The sequence below is a fragment of the Lepisosteus platostomus genome, chromosome 5 (assembly GCF_059453375.1).
Source record: "Lepisosteus platostomus isolate fLepPlt1 chromosome 5, fLepPlt1.hap1, whole genome shotgun sequence".
NCBI classification, from domain to species: domain Eukaryota; kingdom Metazoa; phylum Chordata; class Actinopteri; order Semionotiformes; family Lepisosteidae; genus Lepisosteus; species Lepisosteus platostomus.
Window position 1 is genome coordinate 6,304,340 of NC_142615.1, and position 22,776 is coordinate 6,327,115.

Consider the following 22,776-nt stretch of genomic DNA (forward strand, 5'->3'; position numbering starts at 1 on the left):
TAGAAAGATAACTAAGATATCCATCCATTTTTAATGGTGGTGAAGTGGTTAGCATTGCTACCTTGCAGCACTGGGGCTGTAATGTAGGGGAATCTGAACAAATTAAACTTTGATGCAGGAAAAATGTATTTCTATACATTCTATATAAATGTAAGCTATACTGATTCTCCCCAATGTAATGCAGTTAAAAAAATATCTCTGATGCAGTTCCTAAATTAATATAGTTTATGACCATCACACGCTTTATGCTTCTCTTCTTTTTATGCTCAGCTACTAAAATTTCCCTTTAGTTTCCCTACTGGCCATGTAGTACACAGCATTGTGGGATAATCGTTTATTTTAAAGGGAACATAGAGAAACTAGGAACTAGAGAAATCAAGAAAGGCTTTTTTCAACACAATTAATAGATGCACATCCTGTTCACTAGGTTATTTAACTCCACACTGAGCAATCTCCAATATGTTCAGAATTTGATAGCCAGAATCCTGTATTACTTTGAGATGCCAGTTGTAAAGGTGTTATATAAAATAAAGTAATATATTTACAGTAATTTAAAGTATATATTTAAAGTAATAACTTAACAATATATGTAAATGTTTTATGATATGTCTTTGTTGTAAATGTCTGTAATACAGATGCAGCCATTCAAAAGTTTTTTTATACATAGCATTCAGAAATACAATCGAAAATAGTTTTGTGGTGTATGCGTAGATGAAACTTTTCTAAAATGTATAACAAAATTAAAGACGATTAAAATCTGTAATCTGTAATCTTTCCACATGTAATGTCATTAGAAAGTACAATAAGTTCCTGCTTTGTCTAACGATGGCATCAAAAAAGAAACCTGTGCTTGATGATAATAAAGGGACTTAGAAGTCAAAGAAAATTATTTACGTTGTTTAATTTTAAACACTAAGTTATGAACGCAATTGGTGCTTCACAGCCATTGTGCATTATTGAGCTCTGCGCTTTCTCCTTTCCAATGCTACCTCTCCCTCTGACACAGTGCAGTGGGCAGCACACTGTTTTCAGAGCCTCTGATACGGGAAAAAAAACCTGCTGATCTGTTCTACATACCAGGAAGATAACAGAATATTATTTTTTTTAATCGAAACGTGTGTTGTGTTTATGAAATTCGTGTATTTTAAACGTTTAATTAAGTAGTAAAAACCTTACAGCATAAACAGAGATTCTAAGCTGATCATGAGGAAGAAAAATCACCCATTTTTAAAAAGTGGTTATTAACTATCGAAACCTGTTTTTTAAGCTTTTAAAGTCGTGCAATGTCTAAGTAGGAACACAACATTATATCTTGTTTTTGATTTATTTTTTAAGAATTAAAATAATCATTTGACCAGCCTAATTTTAAAGACCTCTTTTTGTGAAACTTTTCACAGCCTGTACAAAAAACTATATACACAATACTGCTGACAGCAGGAAAATTCCTATTCTTTACTCAGCAGCTTATTAAAAACAGCCCCCATGGTGTTCAAACCGATTTTCTTTACACAGAAGACTGACACAGCTTCGCACTGTGAACCTGTTTTACTAAGAAAACATGTGTCCGTGGGGGAAGGTGGAGTGTCTTTTGCTGGAAGACTCGTCCTATCCTACTTTGAAAAAAACAGTGAGACCGGTTTGATTCGGCACAGCCAGCACTCCTGCAGAGAGAGATGTAAACCGCGCAGCACCAGGTGAATGCACAACGTTAATGTAGGGCTTTCGGGCTCATGTGGATTTACGCCCTACAACCTGTGGTACCACTGTCTACATACGGTACGAACATGTGATATTTAGCAATATAAAAAATGTCAATATACTGTAGTGTCCATAATATTTGCTATTTTAGTTTTTCAAAGAAATGTTTATTTGTCAAAAGAAAACTCACAGAGATTGCTGGATTGAAACATCCAACCTCATGCTTACATATCAGTCACTTAAGCTGTCACGCCGCCAAGGCAAATCATAAGACATGCACTGAAACAGCAATACACATATCAATATAGAACTATAGCTATACCGTTATTAATTTATTTAGATACACAAATCCATTTTATATTCCCTATTTATCCAATTCTAAAAGTATGCTTTTGTTTATCCGATAACGAGCGTATTAGCAAAGGTTAGAAATATCATTTTTTCACGAAGTATATAAATGTACAGTAATATGGTCAGAAGGAGCAAGTAAAAACATTTCAAAATAACCACATGTACTGTAAGACTTTGATGCTTAAAATGTTTAGGGAGAAATGGAATACTGGTGTGTATTTTTTCTTTAAAATACCAAGACCAGCCATATACAGTACAGTTTACATACAGTAATATGTTTATGTTCCTAAATTAATATCGTTTATGACCTTCAGATGCGTTATGTTCCTCTTCTTTTTATGCTCAGCTACTAAAATTTCCCTTTAGTGGTAAAATTCCATATAAATATTCAATACTAAGCAGATTATAATGTGCACAGTAAACAGATTAAATGATCAAATCTTTTCACTACTGACCAATGCACCACGAGTGCCCCTGTCGGTATTTTTGGACAGCCAATCACGTACCGTGGCATATGCCGAGGTGGCTTGTGGTTAGTTGCGTGCTGTACGGGTTTGTACTGTGAACCTTGAATGGCTGCTTCTGTATATACTGTATACTGTATCATATAAATATACCACGATCCTTGAGCAGAGAATTAAATTTCTGCTGCGTTTGTGGAAGACACAAGACAACTTAAAGTCAATTGCTGGTCCGCAGTCATACCAAGCAACAGTTTAAAGGTACAGCCTTGTGGAAACAAGTTTAAACACTGAGTTTAAACACTGAAGTGCACAAAACACGTCAGGCCAAAAACTAAGAGCACCATGGGAGCTCATTCTTTGTGTACTGAAATGTTCTTAAAAAAACAGAAGTAAACTGTAACAATTGATAAAACAACTTTAAAAGTATTGTTTTCAATTAAATTGAGCCGACAATTTAACTTACTGTGAAACATGAAGTATTCTTCTCTGATCTTCTTTATGCTCTTCATTGTTTCATTAAATATTTCTTTGTCTTTGTGATTCTGAAGACCTCTAGTGTATTTATCCTTTAGATTCGTAAATCTTTTCATGCAATTCTTTTTACAAAGTTCATTCAGCCATTGGTCTTTCAGTTTCTAAGTGGAATGGTAAAATTTGATGGAAATTCATGTTTTAATAAGCAAAGAAAAGGGATTATAAACAATAATTACAGGTTTCCTAAAGTGCTTTTCCTAAAGTTTCAATTAACAATATGTTTGCTGCTTCAATGAAGATATACACTTTGTTCTTTCCTTTTTCTGCACTAGACCATATCTACTAAGGCATACAAAACCATAATGTCACCTTTCCCTTTATTTTATTATCAAACTTGTGCATCTTTGTATTCTTTTTCTGTTAATGATAAATCAATTTGAAAAACTTTTGCGAAATGTGATACAACACACAGCATGGCATGATGAAAATTAATTTAGGAGGCGAATGTTACTTGGGAAATATTAGTGAATGTGTTGCAATGCATTGCTGTTCCTTAATGTGACACAGTTGATTTTAACCTCTGGTACTCTAATTCTCTATTACATCACTTCCTAAAGATCAGTAAATACGTCTGTGGTTGTCTGTTTTTTTTTCCTGGACTACTGATGGCATGAATGAGTCTTGCTGTTAACCAGGCAATTTGTTTTACTCAAGCAGGGCAAACCTTCACCATTCTTGCATAAAAAAACCCATGTATTTTGGCTTTTTATACAGATTTTTAAGGAACTCGTTAACATTGGTCATCTGTGCTTTGAGCTCAGTATTTTGCTATCCCAAAGAACATATAACACACCTATCTGCTGACTAATTAATATTCATGTATGCAATGAAGTAGCTATTAATGTAAAACCTAGACACTTATACTTTCATTGCTCTTCAATAAACAGTGTAATTATTTTCACTAGATTAAAAAATTATTTAGGAAGATGGGAGATATTCAGGTTTTCAGAAAATATTAGCATTTCAGCCTTATTGATATTTATATGTAGCAAATGTGTATGCTTTTTATAAACAAAGTAAACAAGTTAGAACTATTTAACAATGAAATCAAGTACAGTATTCATTCTCTACTGATATTTTAATTTAGTATTTAGTATTTAATGACAAACTATTTTTTAGATTTACCTGTAACTCCTTCTTCTTTTCTTCCTTTTGATTCGTGCCGCTGGTATATTCCAGTTTTTTCATGAACTCCTCAATTACTTTGTCACATTTTTCATTGTAGTCTTTGCACAGTGCATCTTCATTGTGTGGAAGGTGAACTTCCATCTCTGTTACAATATTTTCCATGTTATCTTTTGCTAATAGAAATGTTTTGTTTATCCAGGCCTCATTCATTTCCAGAGCAGCTACTGTCAGACAGACATTGTCTTGTTTGTTCAGCATGTTGATGTAGGAGCGAGCCAGCTCCACAAAGGCTTCACAGAGGGGAAAAGAGTAATGTCAGGTGGTGATATGTTGAGATTAAGCAAATGAGAACAAACAAAATGTGTATATTTATACTGAAAAACCATAATAATACAACCAGTAATTACTGGAACTGACAGCACCTGTAATGCTTTTAATGCCTCAAACACTTAATAAAATAATGAAAAGTTCTTTGTAATATTTCCAGGATTTTAAAAATATTTAATAATATTACAGGGCAGTAAACATTAATATTTATCATGCTTTGTGTGAGATCCATATTTGCACTTTGAGGCATTAAGAGACACATCTGATTGACATTCCCAGACATAAAGTTGGGGCAACATGTCAAAGGAAATTAAAGACCAAGGGGCTGAGTTTCCTTTCTTCACTGAATGAGTCCAATACTGGAGAACCTTTGTGTCCTCCAGGTGCTGCTGTCAGTGGCCACATGGACTTTTTTGATATTACAGAAGCATTTCTTTCTCTCTGGGAAATCTTCTTCCACCTGGTGAAGGGGGTGAGATTACATTTTGACTTCTTCCCAGAAGATTGCTTATATCTCATTTCTTATATTCTCAGCAGTAAAATAAGTGCTGAGACGAGTTTTTACATTTGGTTAACTGATTTTTCAGAAATTAATAAAATTAGTTTTTAATGTAGTTTACATTAAAAACAAAGATGGATTTTCCCTCAGCTGCTCTAATTTGTGAGCATTCCTGAAGTAATTTCCTTAATTAAAAAATACATATTCTTTCATTAACACACTTTTCATATTATTACTATCAATATACAGTAATGAAACACATTAGTATTGCAACAATTGCAGTGATAACATTCAGAATTATTTGAAACATTAATGATGTAAAAATTCATTGGTTGTCCCTGTTTAAAAAAAAACACATTTCTGCACGAAAATGTAACAAAGCAAATATGTATTTTCAGGAAAAATATCACATCTTTCACCAGAAACTGAGGAATAAAAATGAAACTGCAATTAGAAATCTGCAATGTAATTATTCGTTCTTTGAATTCTGATGAGGACTGCATTTTAAATTCTAGTTTCTTCAAGGTATTATAAGAAGAAGAATCATACATACAATCACAAAACATTATTGCTACAAAATGTGACAATTTTTCCTTACTATTATTTATTTAATGTACACCAGCACTGACACAATGATCAGTTTATATCAGTGTATATACTGTAAACGTAAACGTTTTCTCCTCCTTGCTCATGAATTCATTCCTCCCCCTGTCTCCACCTCTGCACCAGCCCCTCAGCCACTCTTCTCTGAACTGGGCTTACAGTTTCCTCACCCTATAGCCTGGGAACATGGGTTCAGCCAAGTCTCTCTATGCATTGACATCTTAGTTTACTCATTTAATGATCACTCTTGAATACACTATATACTTCTGGGGAACCAAAACCATGTGTTTTATTTTATTACCTCCCAGTATAAAAGAGGTTAATTTGTCCCATAAATATGCTAAAACAAAGGATGAAAATGGAGACATTTTCAATGTGCCAATGTAACAGACCCCTCCCTCCACCCCAACATCCTTTGCAGCAGGTCCCTCATGCTCATCCTTCTTCAGTAAGGAGGCAACACTAATCTCCGACCAGCACTGTCAGTTCCTCAGCCAGGTGTACTGTCCAAAGTGTAAAGCCAAAGTGCTAAAAAAAGTGCTTTTTTACGTCAGCTCATTCCATTTTTAGAATTTGAACAAGAAAATCAAGAGATGTAATTGACAACAGTCGCATAACTGAATATCCACTGTCATTTAACAGAGCTGCTTGTGAAGGCTTTACCTCCTGGTGTGCAGACGAGACTTTTCACTGCCTTGGGAGCAGACTGTTTATCACGAACAGTGGTCACAAAGGTGTTGAGTGATGTTAGAAAGTCATGGTCTAAATCTTCATCTTTTATTTCCGGGAGTTTTCTGAAGAAGAATCAAGTACATATGTTAAAAACACTTAAGTAAGCATGCTCTTATTACCAAACTTACATATAATAAAGAAATGTAAATAGAAATTATAGTTTACTTAAATTTATAAATTATAGTTTACTACTTAAAATGTGGATCCATCAGGTAAGATAGAATAGGATTTTAGGAACAGTAGAATGTTATAATTATTATAATAATTAGAGTGATAATTAATATCATATTATGATGTCAGGCAAATCAAAATAATAGGGGTACAGGGGTAAGACTAAGTGACAGAAAACAAAACTGTTTAGCAGAGGTGAAAAGCAAATAAGGAAGAAAAGATGATCTATGAATAGATTGTGTCTCACTTGTTTTTTCCTCACCAAAACAAATCCTAATACATTAGCAAGGATGTGAGGGGACAACAAAAACAGAAGGTTTGAGTTTGAGAGGAAATTACAGACAGAAGTAAGCAGAGTCTGTTGAGTACAGATGATATTTGACCCTTCCTTTCAAATACTGTACACACACTGGAAAGGAGAAATTATATAAAGCACAGCAAACTTTCAAAAACAAGAACAAAATGTTTAAGTATTTGGCAATTCCTGAATAGTTTATTATATTATTATATATAAATAAAAAGTATACTTACTTGAGCGCTTTCCCAAGAGCTGGTTGTGGCAGAATATGAATTTCTGTTTTGTCAAAGACTTCCTTATATTTTGTCTTTGTTTCTTTATCCAAGGCATTCAGAAACTTGTCCTTAAACTTATCATGATCAAATTCTTCAAACTGGAAATCTCTTATCAGTATATAGAACAAGTTCGGAAGGTAATCTTTAAGTGACTTATTTTTCTCCTCACTGACGAAAGACATCTGATGTACAACTTGTAAGAGGCAGCTGTACTGGGTTTCAGGAAAAAAAAAATCTATGACGTCACATTGATAATGGCCTTTAATTAAAAAATAGAGTTTAACATTGCTGATATTTTTAAATCACTGAACAGTCCTTCGGATGAGACGTAAAACCGAGGTCCTGACTCTCTGTGGTCATTAAAAATCCCAGGGCGTTTCTCAAAAAGAGTAGGGGTGTAACCCCGGTGTCCTGGCCAAATTTCCCCATTGGCCTTTACCAATCATGACCTCCTAATAATCCCCATCTATGAACTGGCTACATTACTCTGCTCTCCTCCCCACTGATAGCTGATGTGTGGTGAGCGGTCTGGCGCACTATGGCTGCCGTCGCATCATCCAGGTGGATGCTGCACATTGGTGGTGGTGGAGGGGAGTCCCCATTACCTGTAAAGCGCTTTGAGTGGAGTGTCCAGAAAAGCGCTATATAAGTGTAAGCAATTATTATTATTATTATTATTTGAAAAATTCTTAACACTGCATCACTTACAATAAGCACTTGTCCATTTCAGAGTCCCAGGAGAGATGGATCCTACCCAGGAATCAATGTGCAAAAGGCAGGATACACCCTGGACAGGACATCAATCCATCACAGGGCATACACTCACACCAGGGCCAACTCTACCAAACCACTTGGTTAAGCACCTGGAGGAAACCCATGCAAAGAGTATGCAGAGAGCACCCCAGGAATTACACCAAGGGCCCCAGTGCTGCAAGGCTGCAATGATAATCACAGTGCCAATGCACCACCTGGTTTAAACATGGATAATAATATTTTCTTATTTATAATCTCTTTGTTAGTCAGAAACAATAATTTTGATATGTGTTTTAAATTCCAATATAAGTCTTCATTGTCCTTTTTTTCCTGTAATGTCCTGTTGAAATGCTCCAGAAATCTGATTTTGGCTTTTATTTTGGCTTTTATTGGACTTTTGCAGTTCTAGATAATTAGATTGTTTCAGTTTCAGTTTCATATGATTAGAATATGATTAGAAGCTGTCATAAGATTATAAAAAATATTTTACAGCAGACTTCATTAACACTCTGACTGCACATATGTACTTGTGGTTCAGTACTGAAAGGGGTGAAGTGAAGTGACCCAGCAATGATATTAACTAATTCTCCAATTAGACAACTCCACACAGCTGGTACAGTAACAGTACTGGGCATCATGGGTGACACAAATCAGCATAAACAAAGATCACCACAGCTCACCCCAGAATTCACTTTAAACTGAAAACTAAATCTGCTCATGAAATTGGAGGATTATGTAAAGCTCAAGATTTCTTTTTTAGTAATTTATATTGTTGTATAGTTTAAAATGTTTTCTTCCCAAGGATACAGAATTTCTTCAATAGCGCTTCTGTCGATACATCCTTTGATGTTGAAGATTATACTGCTGGACAGCAGTGTTGTCAGTAAAAATATAGTCTTATCAGTTATGAGCCTATTTTCACAGTCGTCCAATCCCTCAGTATCCAGAAGCAGGAGACAGGCATTTGTGTGGAAAGGGTGTGGTCTGGACCACATCCAAATGCCTTTGGTACATCCTTCCACTCCATGTCCAACTTTGAATCCTTGGTCTTCATTAAAGAACCGAGACAGCAAGTAAGACTTTCCAGTCCTGTGCTTACCCACAATGCCAATCACCTCTGCAACACCTGTCATTCCTGACAGAACTTCAGCTGCCCTCTCATTGAGTACAACTTTATCATTCTGGATCTCAATGAATATCTGTGGAGTTGCCATCATGCCTATTCTGCTCCTGGTAAAATAAGAGAAAACTAACTTAAGAATACATTAACTCATTTTTCACTATTTTATACTATGTGAATTTTGTAAAAATTCTATAGGTTCTGATTCTTATTAATTCATTCAGGATACCTGTGCCACAACAAATTGACTGTAAAAACATGTATACGTACTATAGCTGTCAACAGTTAATGTATATTGATTAGTTTTACACATTATCACAATTCCTTGAACCAGCAATACAAATTGATTCTGAAATTTGCATTATAAGTCAAAGTCATAACTTGGAAGTGATTATATAATGGAACAGTGTTATAAGTTGGTGACTAACTCCTGATTCAACAGCAGCTAGGCAACATTCATTATTTTGTGATCACAAATAACTTAAGGGAGTAGACAGAGGTCTGATTTATGCAAGATTATTTGAAACCATGAAGTCAGCTCTGACTGGATGGCATAAAAATGTGACCTGTGGGAAAACTGGTTTGCCTATGGTTATACTCGATTAGAGCAATACAAATATGAAAAATGCCATTTGGCTAATTTTCCCATTTGGTAGTTAGTTAATTGATCTGGGGACTCATTCAGCTGTTTCTTGAAAAATAAAGACAGGTGTCACATAGAAAACAAAATAAATTCACCTCCCGAATCACAACCCAAATCTCTAATCACCACCAGAGGGCCCCACACGAGAAAACCAATATCACTCTTCCCTAACAGCCAAGTGAATATCTCTCTAATCATCATCACCTTTAATTAGGAGCATTATATTAAAGGCTCAAGTGGCTACTCTAGCATTCATGCCAGGACCATGAGCCTTCAGCTCAGATAATCCTCTCTTCTCTACTTCAGAGAAATAAAATCCTTAACTGAGTTTTAACATTCGCCCTAAAAACCTTCCGAAAAGCTAAATATGGAGCGACTACAAGCTGACTTTCTACTTCTGTCTGGGATATTGAGCCTGAAACCGGTGAAAGGTGTCGCTAAAACCCACACAATGTCACACAGGCTGTTAAATTTAACCATATTACTGTCTAGCTTGTTCCACACTTTGCTAACAAGTCTGCATGCCTGCATCTCTGAATAATGGGGAATTTATTATTCTTTGAGTTTCTACAAAGGCTAGAAGGACTGTGAACCTCTCTCAAGGAGAGATAAGAATTGTACTGAAACAGACATAAAACCATTTAGCCAAGAACAAAACAGGGCTAGTGATTCTCAAGTCAAGAGAGGTGATTTCCCAACACCTGACACAAGGCCATAATTTAAGGGCCACTACTTAGTAAGAAATGCAAGAAGGACTTTTTTTAAGATTCATTTTAAAGGAACTGACCAAACATACCTTAAAATCATCCATAAATAGATATTTTATTTATCACATTTAAAAGAAACAGAACCAACTGCATTAAACTAAGAGAAACAATGGATATCTGAGCAAATGCCTGTAACTACTGTATCACTTGTATGGTCTTAAATTAAAGAGCAATTCATAATTAAACAGTTGGAACAGTTGGAATCCTGGTTACAACAAGCATTACTGTAAGGATTTTTCAGATTTTTCTGATCCATCAACATCGATTGAGGGTCCAGGTTTGAGTCTAGTGAATACATGAGGATACAATCCTCTCCAATTGCTTGTAAAGCAAGTCAGAATTTTGACCTATTAAAATTGCATCCTTCATTCTGTATTGATAAAAGACTATATTAAGTACTGGATGTGTTGCCACATGTTTCATTCCCTTACGAAAGCTTAAACCTACATTATTAAATTAAAATACAATATAATTCATCATTATCATTTCAGAAATAAACAGGCTGTACTTGTTTGGTATCAAATGAATGGGCAAAGCATGAGTAGGTCAGAAATCTAATAATCTAATATTAACTTTGTAAATTTTACTCAGAAGAAGTTTTGAGTTTTCTCAATTATTGGATATTTTATCCTGTCTTTCCTGTTAGAAGCAATAAAAATTTCTGAAGGCAAGATATGCAAATCACAGGTTTGAACTGGCCAATCAGAACCCTGGAAGAAAAGACTCTGGTATGTCTTTGTCTGAGGCTAATCAATAGAGCAAGCCAAGAGCCACACTTTGGAAGTCTGGAAGTTTTAGAAGACCTTAGGTCCTACTAGTGGATGTCAAGTCTAAAGGAATTCAGCAGACAAGGGAGAAGAAGTAACAAAGAGCTCAGCTAGACAAGAGGAGTAAAGTCTGATCCACTGCTCCACCCTCTCCAGCCAGCAGCCCATCTACATGAGCTCCACAGCAACTCTGGATCAGCTTCTGAGCAGAGTCACAGCAGTCTTCTACTTAACAAATCCGCACCAGATGATGCCTACTTCCCCGCTATCCAAGACATAAGCAATACGGACGCAAAGCTTTTTTAGTTTGCACTGTTCCTTAATATATATATGTATTTATTAACTTTGTGTTTGGTTTATCTTGATAAAGACTTAATGTAACATGATGCCTTCTGCCTCAAATTAGAATTTGACTTTGTTAACACTACTCTATAACTTAGCAACTTGCACTTTTCAAATTCTCTATTTCCAACCATTTCCACTTTCCTTTCCAAAGGCCTTTGTTGTATTAATTGTATTTCTAATAAACTCATCTGTTTTAATAAACTGAAGGAATCTGGATTTGAATTCACACAGATCAACCTCACCTTTATCTTGAATTAGGAATATTCAGCACAGTGGTAATTATCACATTAAACTGGCTGTGTTTTCAGAGGATATGGTCATCTAAGGGTTGGTGTGGTGATAAACACCAGATCACAAGACCTGTTTTATCCTTCTATTGGTGTTTCAGTAACCTCGGACACATGGTTTTGGTCGTGTGCTGGAAAGTGCTTACAGCAGTGCCTAACCTTTAGTCACATGTGCTGTACATGATTTACTGAAGATTCAGGCAACCCTCCAAAACCATCTGATGCACAGCTTCCTGTTCTCAGCTTTACATATACTTCCATGTAGTCCTCACTTGTGTCTTCTAATTTGTATTTAATTGTGATGAATTTGTCAGTACCTTTGAGGATATTGAATACTTTATCAAATCCCCTTGATCTTCTCTGTTCGAGACATAAAGGCTTTGGTCCTTCAGTCTGTCAGTGTAGGACATTCTCCTGAGTCCCAAACTGTATCTGGTAGTTATCAGACTTAATTCTAACAGGAATATATATATATATATTGTTGTTGTTGTTGTTGTTGTTGTTGTTTTAGTGTGGTGAGCAAAAGTGTACACAGTATACCAAATGAGGCCTTACTATTACTATATTATGTGATTTTAACCTTTTAGTACTCCTGTTTGTCATATGTCCAGAGGCCATTTCCAGATGGAATAATGTCCCCTGAAACATTCTGTATTAATTTTGTAAGTACAGACAGTTGAGGCCTGGTTGACAGCTTAAATTGAAACTAATATAACATTCCCTGATTTGCATTCTGCTCTAATAGATGTATAATCTAACATTTTGTTTTGCCTTTCTTTCTTAATGTTTTTATTATTTCCAGGAATTGTCTAGAAGATATGTGCTCATATTATCCAATGTGTATACATTGCGTGTTCATGACTCGCTTGTGAGCATGTTTCCACACCTGTCTTTTCCTGATAATAACAGCAGAGCTGACCCATGTAAAACTATCCTCACTGTGAGGAAAAGGACTGCTTACCTTCCTCTTCTCAAGAAAATATGTTACACAGGCTCCACTGTGACTCTGCCATGTAGGAATGTTAATTAATTTGGGTAGTATGGTGTCATATGAACAGTGACTCACACACCTGGGAACTGACAGGCAGCTGTAGCACCAGACAGTTGCACAGAGAAATTCAATATAAAAATTGCACTCTCCATTCAACAAGATATATTAACATGTCCAACAACTGCATAGCTGCTTGTTTTAATTTTCATAGTAAGGGACACACTGTCACAACTACAGGAAGGGCTCTGTTTCAGTCTCACTACATTTGTTTCCACTGTGCATTTAAAACAGCCTTAAACTTTGAATAATACAATTTTATCTGTCAACATTGTAGTATGTACTGCATATTTCCAAACTTCAGTATCTCAGATTTACTGGTTTAACCGTAATTAACAATAAAACAGGATGGTTTTGAGACTTTATCTACTTACATGGGATCTCACTTGTTTAATGTTTTGATAATTTAATATCCTTATTTTTAACTTAATCTCAGCAAAATGTGTTTCCAGTGCTTTGGGTTTTACAAAAGAAACACAAATCTGGAAATAATTTCTCCTGGTGGCATAACTCAAGGGACCAATTGTATCGACCCCAAAGCAGCGAGCCAACTGGAGTTCAGCCTGTGCAAAACTAGTGAGCAAACTTAAGATCAAATGCAATGAACATGGCTGAAATTTGTCCACAGCTCCATTCTGAACCTGTCCTGAATTACAATGAACCCAAAGTAACAACTGCTGCCCTCTACATATTATTGTAGTAGTAGATTAATTTAAACCACCTCTTCACAGGTTTTAAGCAACTCAGTAGCGGACTAAGCACGGGATCCCATTAGAACTTTCCTGAACATAGTGGAAATGATACCTTCACTAAATGATGAACTTAGCATCTTTAGCTTGACATTTCTTGTAAAATTTACCTACAATACTTGAGGGGCTTTCCAGACACAACAATTATTTATCAATACAAGTATTTATTAATAAAAGTGTAATCTGTTAATAATGAAGTTTAATATCTATCTTTATCAGTAGCTGTACTACAGATAATGCATGTTTAACCTAACACTAACCCTTTTGTATGTGATAGTTAATTTTTCAGATAACCAGGGGAGGGAAGAGAACTGAAATCAAGGAAATACAAATTGAAATGGAGTGTAATTCTTACATGTGTTCTGTTACATCTGGGAGTTAATTGAATAGATTTGTTGTATTTTTCTTTGGGATTTGACTCTTCACTTGTGTTTCTCAGGGAAAGCAGGGATATTGGGGATGCAAAGAATAAGTTGTACTGTATAGGCAAAGGTATGGGTAAGTTAAAGAAAAAAAAAACATATTATTAAAAGTGATAATCTAAGACAATTCTTTGGAACAGTGTCCTTTCTCATATCTGTGGCTGTGGTCCAACAATAATGGTGTTGAAATGTCCGGAAAGATTTGGAGACGAACAGGAGGCCCATCCAGTCGGTAACAAGGTTGAGCAAGACCGCACATGCCTCAGTGACGGTGCTGTTAATGGAATAGTACACAGACCACATGAAAGGCAAGGAAAAGGTGGTTTTAAAATTTCAAGATCAGAGGAACAGCAATTAACTGAAAAGATCTGTTACAGAGCTCTAAGTTTTCCTTTTTAGAGCTGTAAATGTAACTTGTTTTTGTAGATCAAATCCACATATTGATGTTAATTCTATTTAAAAAATAAAATGACTAACGCTGTTGGACATTAGATGATGCTTTGTGTAACATTTGTTTTCACTCAGCTGTAAGGAAAATGCACTACGCGCCATTATTTTAATTAAAAACTCTTAATGTAGATGAGTTGTACAACAAACATTACAACAAATGCAGCCCCTGAAGTTGCATAACACTTACGTTAAAATTATTGCAGACACAAAAGTAGCTTATGCCTATTATAACACCGAAATAGCAATGTGTTTGCTTTATTTGTCTGAAGGATCTCTGTATGAATCAGTATAATTTATCAATGGAAATAAAAACTGCTATAATACATGTTCAAGCTTAACACGCACCTGCTATTATCGTTTGTTCGTTTGTGATTAAATGCAATTGAGTATCTCATAAGCAGTTACCTTCTCTGGTTTATTTCAATATAAATGCCGTTCTTAAATTCAAATTAACATTAAATTGCCAAGAACATTCAGTTATATATTAACACAAGACAGATAAATGAATAATTATGGCTGACATATTAACGCACTGAACAGACTAATTGAAAAGCTCTGATTCAGAGCACCGGCAGTTCTTGCTAATTTGAACAACAACGATGCTGAACCCTCAGCACCGTACGAAACACAAGTTCATTTGGTCCCCAGCTTTTTTTGGTCCCCAGCAGTTTTCGTTGCATCTGAACTCAGAGCTGGAGATGATCTCCTGATAGTACCTCATTAAGTACTCCGGAGCTTAAGCAGAACGTGCTAAATCTGAAAGTTCGTTGAAATTGAATGATCTTGACACAGTGGCCTGTCTTGTAATCATGAGCCGAAAAGGTCGAAAGACGCATCCTCACAATAAACACCTTTGCATTTCTGGGCACTTGTGCCATCGTTACTAATCTATTCTATCTGCGCTTCCAAACTATTCAATGTTGAGATTTTGACAGCTACATTTATGTATATGAAATACTATGAAGGCAAACATAGGATTACTGGGACTATTAGAAGCAGAACTAGAAGAAAGCAAAAACATTATAGGAGTCCCATTTATTAAGGTGTATTTGCCTAGATTTTAGTTCACTTCACTCCATAGAATATTAATCTACGTCACAGTATGTCTCCCAGAAATCTATCACAAATGATCAAAATGATGACACTTGCTTCAAGACTGGAATACAATTTCAGTTTTATATTTCAATACAGTATATTAACAGTCACTAATGTTTAAATTAAGTTCATATTAACGATATTATTTCAGTAATGCGTTTCTCCATCATTCAGAACTTTCCCTTGCGATCTGCTTAGCACTGTACTAACTTGGTTAGTGTAGTAACCTCTAGACGGCAGCAGCTGTTTGTGTTTGTTGCAACAGAGGATATATTTTAGTGCAGAGATAGCGACTAATTTCAGCAGCCAAGTCATCTGCAATTGGTATTAGGAGTGATTTCCTTCGCTTACCTTTGTGCTGGAATCGGTCAGTACGATTCAATTTCTGTGCGGTTCCCCTCTGGTCCTGACCACAGCTCAGTTCTACAACGATGATCTGGTGTGCACAATAAATCAGCTATATTATATGTTGCTTTTAACCACAAAAAAATGCATTTGTGTTAGTCAGTTAGGTTAAATATTTTTATATCTGTAGCTTCTCCGATAAGAGGAGAAATCAGAAATGATAAAATGTCTAATTTAAAGCAAACAGATACCCATTTCTCTAACGTAAATGTGGGAGGAGACACTTCTATGGATTCTGTATTGTTTCAAAGTATTTGAAAATGAAATTAGAACATTTCTTGAATCTGTTTAACTGGAAAAAAAGATTGACTGGAAAAAAAGATTTTCAGTCCTAATCAGATTTTAATTTCCTCGAGGGCCACATTTTCTTCGGAAGAAAGGCCAGATGGCCAGACACAGGGAGGGTAGGTATTTTATGATGGAGGAATACGTAATAAACAACACAATTTACACTTATAATAAATTAAATGAAACCCCTTATATTGTAATATTCAAATGAACAAATAAATCTAGAAGAAATATTCACATACATGTGTGCAAATTTAATGCGATATTTGGAATTGCTTCAGTGACAGAATGTCTGTTTCATCTTTGTAAATGTTTGTTCACACAAAATGTGGAGGCAGAAGACAGAAAACTTTAGAAAAGTTGCTCGTGGAATGTTCTTAAAACACCTTTCAGGCAGTGATTTATGTTTAACAAATCATTTTCCTTAAACAGATCCCTATACAAGTCATTCGCAGCAAAGTCAATTACTTCGAGCGGCAATTCAGGCTGAAGATCTTCAACTTCACTTGCAAAAGGGTTCTTGAACAATCTTATGTTCTGTGAGATACTGTTAAAATCTTGAAAACGGTCCTGAAATTTCTGCTTCAAATGTGAAATCACATTTAAAGTGAACGGGATCGGAAAAGGTTCGGCACATTCATTTCTGTACTTTTCACAAGTTGCGAACTGAACAAAATTGTTTGCTGCCACTTGTTTGTCCAAAAAGAATTATTGTCTGAAGAATTTTTGTCTGAAGGATTTTACGAGTGAAAACAAATCTGAAATTATAGAATTTGAAACAAATCTGAAATTATAGAATAGGTCGTGTCCTTTGAGTCATGAAAATATCGAATTCTGTGCGTAATTCACTAAATCTCTAGCACTTGGGTTTGCTGATCCAGCGAACCCCTCAGTGGTACGGAACGTCCGGATATTCACTTTCGATTTCAGATAGGAAGTTTTTAAACTGACGATGATTAAGGGAGGACTATCGTATAAAATTCACTGTCACTATCCATTACTTCAGATAATTGTAATTTTTTATCGCACAAAGCCTGCTGATGAAAGATTATGAATACAGTGCAAAATAATCGTTTTTTCCCGGGTCTTCTGTGCGACGAGCAGTTGTATTAGATGACAGGTGTATTTGTTCGAGCAAAGCAACTTTTTCTTTGTATATGCTGCCCATCAGTAAATGGTTTCCCTGCCTTAGCTATGACGTGCTATTTTGAAACTCGCCCTTACAATGGATTCTGATTGTTGTGATCGCTTTTTTAAATATTTCACGCTGATAAATTAAGTTTTTCTTCAGTGCTTCTACTTTATCTGAAATCATTTTGCCAATCACATCTGAGTATTTCTGTGCTTCGTATCGTAATGCCTTCGGATATTATACTCCTTGAGAACAGCGACGGTTTCTCTGCGTATTAAGCACAACGCTTTCAATCACGAAATAGTTTTCTCATTAAAAATACGGCACTCTTCGTCAACGTTTCTCCACTTAGCTGACATTTCGATGTAAAAAAACAATGCAAGAAAACTCAAGCACAACAAACGTGAACCTGAGGTAAAGGTTATTTAATTTAACACTTGCGCGTAAGCATGTAGTGGTGACGCTTTCCTCTGTTCTCGGGCCGGATAAAGATACCGTAGGTTGGAGACACTTGGGTTAATCCATTCGATCGCTGCATATTGTTAAATGCGGTGAACTCAGCGTTCTGTATAATGCGAGTCTGTTTAAAACCGTTCCTACAGCTGTATCTGAACAGGAGGAAGCGACAGTTACAAGCTGTACAGCTCTATCCTGTCCGGCGCCCTTTATCCTGGAGTTTTCGATAGTTACGTTTAAACCTCCTGTCAGTAACAAAAAAAGCCTAGACTCCAAACTAATCTCATTTCTTGTACTTGAAACAGGTCCAGAGTGGGGGCTCTCTCTATTAGTTTCAAAACTATTATTAGTTCAGACTAATTTAAAGCAGAAATCTAACATGCCAGCAATCTGCGCCACACGATACCTCCTTGTCCGAAGGCTGTGCTGAGTTTGAGATTGTGACTGATCGAAACAAATGATCATCTCACCTGTATCCTCCGGTCCTCCTCTGTGGTGCGAATCGGTAAGGTGGTGAAGGGGATTACCGCGCTGGAGTTTTATAAACACACATTTCCTTTCACTTTCGAGTTTTATCATGACTAGAACAGGGAGTAAGTAACTATCCTTCCTTTCACTTTCAACTTTTCATACTGATAAACTATTCGCGGAAATCCCAAAGAAAGAAAACTTCCTATAGAGACTACTACATTTTTCTAATATAAAACTTTGAAATATAAGCACTAAACAGTTAATCAGAACAGGTTTTAGACTACTTTGTATGTTAATTGAATTGTTTCCATAAAACACCTGCAATTGAGACAACTCACATAATCTGGTTATATTAAAGGGTCTGAGGTGCAGCTCATAAACCTGTCTAAATATTGTTGGATTGGGATTGATGGGTTAAACTAGTGTAGCGCCCTTGCCCAGTGGTGAGGAGGAAGTTTGGAGATACTGTGGAAATGTCTATAGAGATAGGCCCCGTAGAAATGTGCAGTACACAAAATATGTCAGTTTACTTTGACTTTATCCTGTCCATACAGACAAGATTACATTATTCTCAGAAACCAACCACACAGTGCTCTATAACCACCAATGAGGGCAATGTCTGACTGCTCTATACAGGGAAAGGTGTGTCTCAAATCTTTATCTGTAGCTGGAGACATACTGTATCACCAACAGCCAGTCTCGTCTCTTCTTTTACCTCTAGCATACCTCCTGTCTGACATGATGTAATTTTTTTAACCCTGTGTAGCGTACATTTCTTTACACAGAAAAATACTTAAATTACAATTGCAATCAGCTAACTCCCGTCAGAGTCCTGACTCCTATGTAACGAACAGTTCTTTCCGGACCCTATGCGGACGACACAGTCCGACGGAGTGAGGAAACACTGGGGAAACGTCATGCAGGAATACGGGGCTGAAGACAAGGGGGCGTGTCCAAGGTGCGCTGGTGCACGGGGGAGGTGTGGCCGAGGCAACAATCCCAAAGAGTAATCCTTAGAGTATCCAAAACACACGAGAAAGTCCAAAACCAGGAAATCCATCAAAACACGAAGTTAAAACCACGAAGGCCGGGTCAGAACCGGCGGACAGGGAACAGGAACGGGAACAGAGGTTAAAACCTTAACGGGACCAGGCGCTTCCAGGTCCCGGACTCGCACGATACGGAAATCAGATGCAGAGCCCGGATGAGCGTCAGCGCCTGGCTTTTAAGGTGGGCTGGGAATGGGGAAACAGGTGCACAGAATGAAGTCTTGAGTGAAAGGGCTGGAGCACCCTTAAGGAGGGGGAACTAATATCGTGACATCCTAAAGACCCTGACTAAACACAGCCAAGCCGTCTCAGAAAGGTCCTTTCCTGTAGCACCAAGGATATAACCACACAGTTAACAGCAGGATGTAGGGAGGACCCTAGCTAAGAATGGAAAATGCCCTGCAAATAATTTCACAGTGCGTCCTCTAAACCACTGCTTGTTACGAAATAGCAGAGAGGGCCCTATGCAGAAAACCATAACGATCTCCAGAGATGTAGTCGATATAACAATCCGAGGTCCGAAAGCCGTATTAAACAAGCTGGTGCAAAAGTACAAAACCAGATGTGGAGCCATGAGGAAGCCGAGAGTAGAAACCAGAATGATACCCAACGTACAAAAAACCAAAACCAGGAGACGTAGTCACAGAACAAACCAGGGTCAGGAAGCCAAAAACCAAGTAGTAAGTCGTAGTGAAAATAGAAGTAGCTCTAACCAGGAAAAACCCTCATATGAGCCCAGGGGAGAGTGTGAAGAAGCATTAAGTAGGCAGGGGTAAATGGGCAAATTGGGAACTGTGTTGGAATGTGAGGTGGAATGATGAGTCCTCCGGGGCCGTGGCATAACAGTATGGAGTTTTCTTTCAGCAAGTGAGTCTCCTATTCCTGTGAATTGTGTAGGTCCACATATTAATGCCTGCAGGTTTTCAGTGTGACTGGATTGTTCAGGTGGGTGTTGGTGCTGTAGTGAGTCTTACCTGAGAACCGCTCTGACTCATCTGTAATGGAAAGGAGACTCTGGGGTCTCAGGTGCTGGGTAAGCTAAGCTATCTGAGCTGAGACCTGGGCCGTTAGAAATAACGGACAGACAGGATAAAGTGAAAGTTTAAGCTGTCCTGGACTGCTAATTAAATTAGTTAACACCTCAGTACTACTGTAATAATTTCAGAGGTGAAGCTCAGCCTTATTGTCATGGTCACTGCTAACTGAAGTGATAAAAACCCACTATGGAGGAATAGTTAGTGCTGTTATCTCAGCTGTAGAATCTGGATGCTGTGGTCAGTCTAATGGCCAGGGATGGTGTTCGTACAGATCCCTGTATAGAATAGACTGTACATTTTACTGTAGTACTGTAATATTGAATGTAGTAAACTGTCATATAAGTCCACCCATTGGTGTGGAAACTTACCTGCTTTTTAAACCAGCTTCAGAAACTATGATGCTGAAGTTTTTTTAAATGGCGATAGATACAGGCCCTGTAGTAATATACAGTATTTCAATAACAGCTGTTTACTTTGGCCTTATCCAGTCAACCAGTGGGGTGTTAACCTGGCCATATGGACAAGATTATCTCATTCCCAGAAACTGACCATGCAGTGTTTTGTAAATACCAGTGAGGACAGAGCCTGACTGCTCAGTACCGGGAATGGCGTGTCTCAAGTCTTTATCTATAGCTGGAGACATACTATATCAACAACATGACATGATGCAGTTGTTTTAACCCAGTGCAGCATACTGCCCTACACACAGAAAAATTGAAAATAGAAACAGCTCAGTCCCATCAGAGCCCTGACTCCCAAAAGTCCCTTAACACATCGTTCACAGCAGCACTCAGGGAGGATACTAGCTGAGACAAAACAGTCTGTTTCTCTGAATGGAAAAGGCCCTGCAAAATATTTCACAGTGCTAAACCACTGCTAGATCAAGGTCTAAGTACAGTCTGAAACTCCTCACCCCGAGCTACACTTTAATAATATTCCTGTTGCTTGTGCGATCTAGAATTCCTTTCCTCTTCTGTTACAGGCAAAATCAAGAACATCTCTGAGGCCATGATGGTCAAAACCATCCTAATAAGAATGGCTGTTTACTTTGGCCTTATCCAGGCAACCAGAGGGGTGTGTAGAGACAAGATTATCTCTTTCAGAGAAACTGACCATGCAATGTTCTGTAACCACCAGTGAGGACAAGGCCTGACTACTCACTCAGTACCGGAGAAAGGCTTGTCTCAAGTCTTTATCTACAGTATAGCTGTCAGTATAGTATAGACATGCTGTCTCTTATCTGCTCTTAGCTCCTGTCTGACACAATGTAGTTGTTTACTTCACATTCTCAGGATATAATGATGGTGCCAAATACCTCATATCTATCTCTTCTAGTGTTATTTATTGCATAAATCTTGTAAATTGTAATTTGTATAATTTATTGCAGGGATTCTTAACCTTTTTCAGAGACCTTTTTTGGGGTTAATAAACTTAAAAATAAACACATACAGTAGATTTAAAAATCGTCACAGCCTACTCACATAATACTCACATAATAATATTTTTTTATTTATATAGCACCTTTCATACAATTGTTTGCAACTCAAAGTGCTCATAACTTAAAATAAGCAACAATAGCAAATTAAAAGAACCATGCACAAACAATACAAATAGCACTAAAATTATGTATGAAAAATCAAGTAAAAGCAAAAGTAAAAAAATAGGTTTTGAGCTGTTGTTTACAAATATCCACAGAGCCAGCCCCTCTAATATTTTTTGGAATACTATTCCACAGTTTGGGTGCGTAGTAGCAAAAGGCTGCCTCTCTTATCATCCTATGCTTAATTTTTAGAATAATCTTTAATAATTGTGCGCGTGTTGTACTGGCCTTGATGGAATTTACAGCACGAACAACTTCATCCATTACTTGAGTTCGGGAGGCATGTTCTTATCTGGGAGTGTTTGCCAAGATTCATACAATGTGTCCACAAAGTGAATGGAGCAACGGCCTGTACTTTCATGAATGGCCCGCTGTGACCGGACTACTGTGACCGGACTGCTGAGACTGGCCCTCTGTGACTGGTCCCCCTTTTCTCTGGTAAATCCAGGTTTTATTGCTCATTTCAATTAGTTTTCATTCTTTACATTTCATTAGTATGAAAGACGCGACCTTGTACTGGATAAAGCGAATAGAAACTTGACGGACCTCTGTTCACGACTAAAGACACTCAGGATAAAGAGTCAATTAACTGTAATTAATGTAATGAGCTGTAATGAGACCCGGTGTCGGAGTAACTGTGACTGATAACATCACAGATGGTATTATATTAGTGAGAGTAACAGTCAGGAGACCAAATCTTTCATAGGATATCACCTGACTACTCCATTTCTGGAAATATTAACTGTTATTTTAAATTGTCTTCAGAGTGAAGTAACTGGACACTTTAATCAGAAAGTGTTGCTGTAAAAAGC

At 36.9% G+C, this 22,776-nt stretch overlaps 1 protein-coding gene across 3 annotated transcripts in view; it reads right to left on the minus strand.

Annotated features, from left to right (window-relative positions):
* Positions 1-18,436, minus strand: part of LOC148662739 (guanylate-binding protein 5-like) — a 30,779-nt gene extending 12,343 nt beyond the window's left edge. Inside the window, exons 1-7 of one of the 3 annotated variants that reach the window (XM_088631303.1) lie at positions 18,278-18,436; positions 15,878-15,962; positions 8,641-9,063; positions 7,039-7,287; positions 6,268-6,398; positions 4,173-4,465; positions 2,977-3,148 (exon numbers count right to left, since the gene is read on the minus strand). In XM_088631303.1, coding sequence (XP_088487429.1) covers positions 2,977-3,148; positions 4,173-4,465; positions 6,268-6,398; positions 7,039-7,287; positions 8,641-9,050 — 1,255 coding nt within the window. In that variant the 5' untranslated portion in view covers positions 9,051-9,063; positions 15,878-15,962; positions 18,278-18,436. Of the gene's footprint in view, positions 1-2,976; positions 3,149-4,172; positions 4,466-6,267; positions 6,399-7,038; positions 7,288-8,640; positions 9,064-15,877; positions 15,963-17,846; positions 18,178-18,213; positions 18,238-18,277 lie in introns of those variants that run through there. The other 2 variants (XM_088631305.1, XM_088631304.1) reach the window with 2 other exon arrangements.
* Positions 18,437-22,776: the final 4,340 nt, after the last annotated feature.